This window comes from Phycomyces blakesleeanus (assembly GCF_001638985.1).
Source record: "Phycomyces blakesleeanus NRRL 1555(-) unplaced genomic scaffold PHYBLscaffold_17, whole genome shotgun sequence".
Taxonomy (NCBI): domain Eukaryota; kingdom Fungi; phylum Mucoromycota; class Mucoromycetes; order Mucorales; family Phycomycetaceae; genus Phycomyces; species Phycomyces blakesleeanus.
In genome coordinates this window covers 898,622-901,642 of record NW_017265150.1, presented here as the reverse complement: position 1 = coordinate 901,642, position 3,021 = coordinate 898,622, and the positions used below count along the sequence as shown (strand labels likewise).

Sequence of the window (3,021 nt, the reverse complement as noted above, 5' to 3'; positions counted from 1 at the left end):
CATGCTGCTAATTGATCTTGACTATTTGAAATGCGATGCAGAAAGTCAATTGCGAACTGGGGGAGATGGTTGACAAAAGATTGTATGAAGCTGCCAATGTATGTTCTCTCCAAAAATCTCTTCATCATTGTTGATTCAAAGCCGCCTTTTTGATTTGTTTCGATATTCTTCAACAAACCATTGTATCTCTTGAAACTGAATAACCAGAAAGCATAAATTGGCCCAAAGTCATGAACACACTCGCCAAGATGAAGATGTAGATGCATATTCGGTGTCACGGCCGATTTTCCATACAGTGTCTGAAATCTTGTACAAAACAATTGGAGTTTACTGTGGGCTTCGTCTATTTCTTTGTCATTGATCGAAGGTTTTGTGAGTAAGCGGCATGCGTCAACAAACAAAATCCAGTTTTCGAGATTCTTGGCTGGGAGCACATGCTTCAGAACAAATGGAGAGTATATGACGCACCACGACTTCCACTCGTCAGCTTTCATGAACGAAAACCCATCGGCAATCTTCTTTGTTATACGCGCATATCCACAAGGTACAACAATACCATTGGCAAGCTCTTGCATAGTTAACTGATTCTTTTCATTGATATAGTTACACTCGCGCCATATCTGAATCATTTGCTTTGCAGTTCCAAGATAGAGGTTATGTATCGGGTCTATAACTGTAAAGCGGACTAGGTCAAAGTAAGATAACCAATGAAGCTCTGACCACCGAGTGCCATTTTCTTTTTCTAGACATGTTTGCTCAGTATTGTTCAATGCATTTGCCTAGCTGACAGTGTGTTCCAGATTCATTGTCTTTGTGCGTCTCACCCAATTGCTATACTTGAATCCAGAGTAGTCAAGCTTGCTGGTCTTCTTTATAGTCGTGAATTGTTGTTGACATTTGTGACAGGCGCATGTGCTCATGTGGCCAGTAAATCCAGAGGTTTTGCGAGTGGCAGAGATATCACAGGCAACACACATCAATGCAGCACAAACAACAATCTTTCTATTTTGTGAGTCTGTCATTTCTACACCAATGTACATCTCCAACAATTCGTTAACAAGCGGCTTCAAGTAATGATTCATGCTGTCAGTGCTTGCTTCCTTCGGCCCAGATATCATACCAACAAGAATGACATTTTCAGACTTAAGACGTTCACTCCGTGGGAGATTGTTGATAGAGAGATATATCGCACCACTGGAATGTGTTTGTCCATCAAATGGCTGAAACCAATCGATATTCAGAGTCAACATTAAAGATTGGCTATCATCAACAAACCGTCTGCCATTGATGTCTTTAATATCACTCCAAACTGCACCATCAAAAATGTCAAGTTTGGTGTTTTCAATTATTTGATGATTTCTCCACAAATTGATCTTGGACACGAAATCTGGCTTGGAGAATTTTTGTTGCAAGGCGTACTTCAGAGAGTTGAATGGATATACCATTGCTGGAAGAGAATGATTTCCGGTTGACACTTTAAAGAGATTGTTGTTGCAAATGGCGGATTGAGAGAATTTCTTAAATGTACAGACTCTTTGACTTGTTTCCGGAGGATAAATCGAATGACATTGTGAGCATGCAATGTATACTGTCATTCCGTCTGTTGCTATGTTAAATCCTGTCTTATGCTTCAAGCTATTGATCGTCAGTGGAAGGGCGCCAGACATATCACAGAGAAACAGTAGAGTATTACAAAATTCAATGAGAATCGATCCACCGCTTTCCACCAAAAAGGTCAAGTGAAATATGACAATGAATACTGCAACAAAGCGAATATACAAGGGCATGTTATCAAAAGACGAAGGACGAGCTATGAAGACAAAGGTTAAGTTAGTTTAAATTAATATATTGATTAATTGTCTATACCGTATTAATTCATACCTGATTCTACTATTGAGGTCCCACTGGTCTCATCAAAGTTTTCTTCTTGTTCAAAATCAAAACCAGTATCGCCTTCTTCAATTTCATCGCCATCAACCACAAATGCTCCTGTAATTGTATCTTCGGCAGTAAAGATAGACTCTTCTTGGGACAAAGGTAAGTCAACTGGAAAGGAATAATTGTTGTAAAGATGTAGAAATAAAAATATAATTACAATTATAATCATATAAAAAATAAAAAATAAAAAAAATATATATCAGTTTCAATTATTATTTTGTTCATTTATTTTATTTTATTTTCTTACCTTCTTGATCAAATTCAATGTTTTGTTCTTCATTTTCGTCTTCATATTCGCCTTCGCCTTCGTTCTCGTAATCATAATCATTGTCATTGTCACTGTCAATACTATCTACTTCCATGTCGTCAAAATGTTCTTCAGGAACATCTATTTTATGAATTAATTTATATTAATTTTACATGTACAGCTCGAGTTATTCTTGTTATTTACCCATTGCATCGTCTTTGGCAACAGGCACTATATGTTTCTCATAGTATCGTTGTGCATTTTGTCTTTTCTGTTTCTTTCCACAGCTATCCAACTTTGTACAGTCTGGACATTTGCAGATAACATAACTGTCTTTCTTTTGATTATTGGACATGTCGATTGTTTTAAATTATAAAAAAAATTATATAGATTTTAAGAGATCTTGATCAAGGTCTTTATATACCAAAAAAAAAATTATAAATAGATAAAATACTGCTCTATGCTATGACTATAGTATGCCAAGTAATTCTTTGATACATCTACCACACATATCATCATAATTATACTCATATATTGTTAAGTCATTAACCAAGTCAAATACTGCGCACATTACTAAAAGTGTACGCAATTTTTTTTAAAAGTCTTTTTTTATAATTATAATATTTGATATGACGATGATTCGACCATGACGAAAAATAATCCAAAAATGGAACATTTGCCTCTCACAACATGTGAAATAAAAAAATCTGATATTTTAGTTCCATATATCAAAGGGAAAAATCACGCAAAAATATTGCCACAGTAAAAATGAAATCACAACCTTTTGTCTCGTTCCCTTGAAATATATGGATTAAATATTTGTTTTTATATTCACA

At 35.4% G+C, this 3,021-nt stretch overlaps 3 protein-coding genes across 3 annotated transcripts in view; all 3 read right to left on the bottom strand.

Annotated features, from left to right (window-relative positions):
* Position 1: 1 nt before the first annotated feature.
* Positions 2–549, bottom strand: PHYBLDRAFT_159512 (hypothetical protein; the record flags this gene model as incomplete). Its single annotated transcript, XM_018434002.1, has 1 exon — positions 2–549. A coding segment is annotated over exon 1 (259 nt), but the record flags the coding sequence as incomplete, so codon positions are not given.
* Positions 550–632: 83 nt separating this feature from the next.
* On the bottom strand, positions 633–1,169 carry PHYBLDRAFT_102018 (hypothetical protein; the record flags this gene model as incomplete). Its single annotated transcript, XM_018427653.1, has 2 exons — positions 633–779; positions 825–1,169. Coding segments are annotated over 2 exons (492 nt in total), but the record flags the coding sequence as incomplete, so codon positions are not given.
* Positions 1,170–2,913: 1,744 nt separating this feature from the next.
* The window catches only part of PHYBLDRAFT_171059 (hypothetical protein), a gene marked incomplete at both ends in the record, with an annotated part of 1,666 nt that continues 1,558 nt past the window's right edge, over positions 2,914–3,021 (bottom strand). The window contains one exon of the mRNA XM_018436493.1: positions 2,914–2,981. Within this exon, the coding sequence (XP_018289039.1) occupies positions 2,914–2,981 (68 nt within the window). The remainder of the gene's footprint in view (positions 2,982–3,021) is intronic.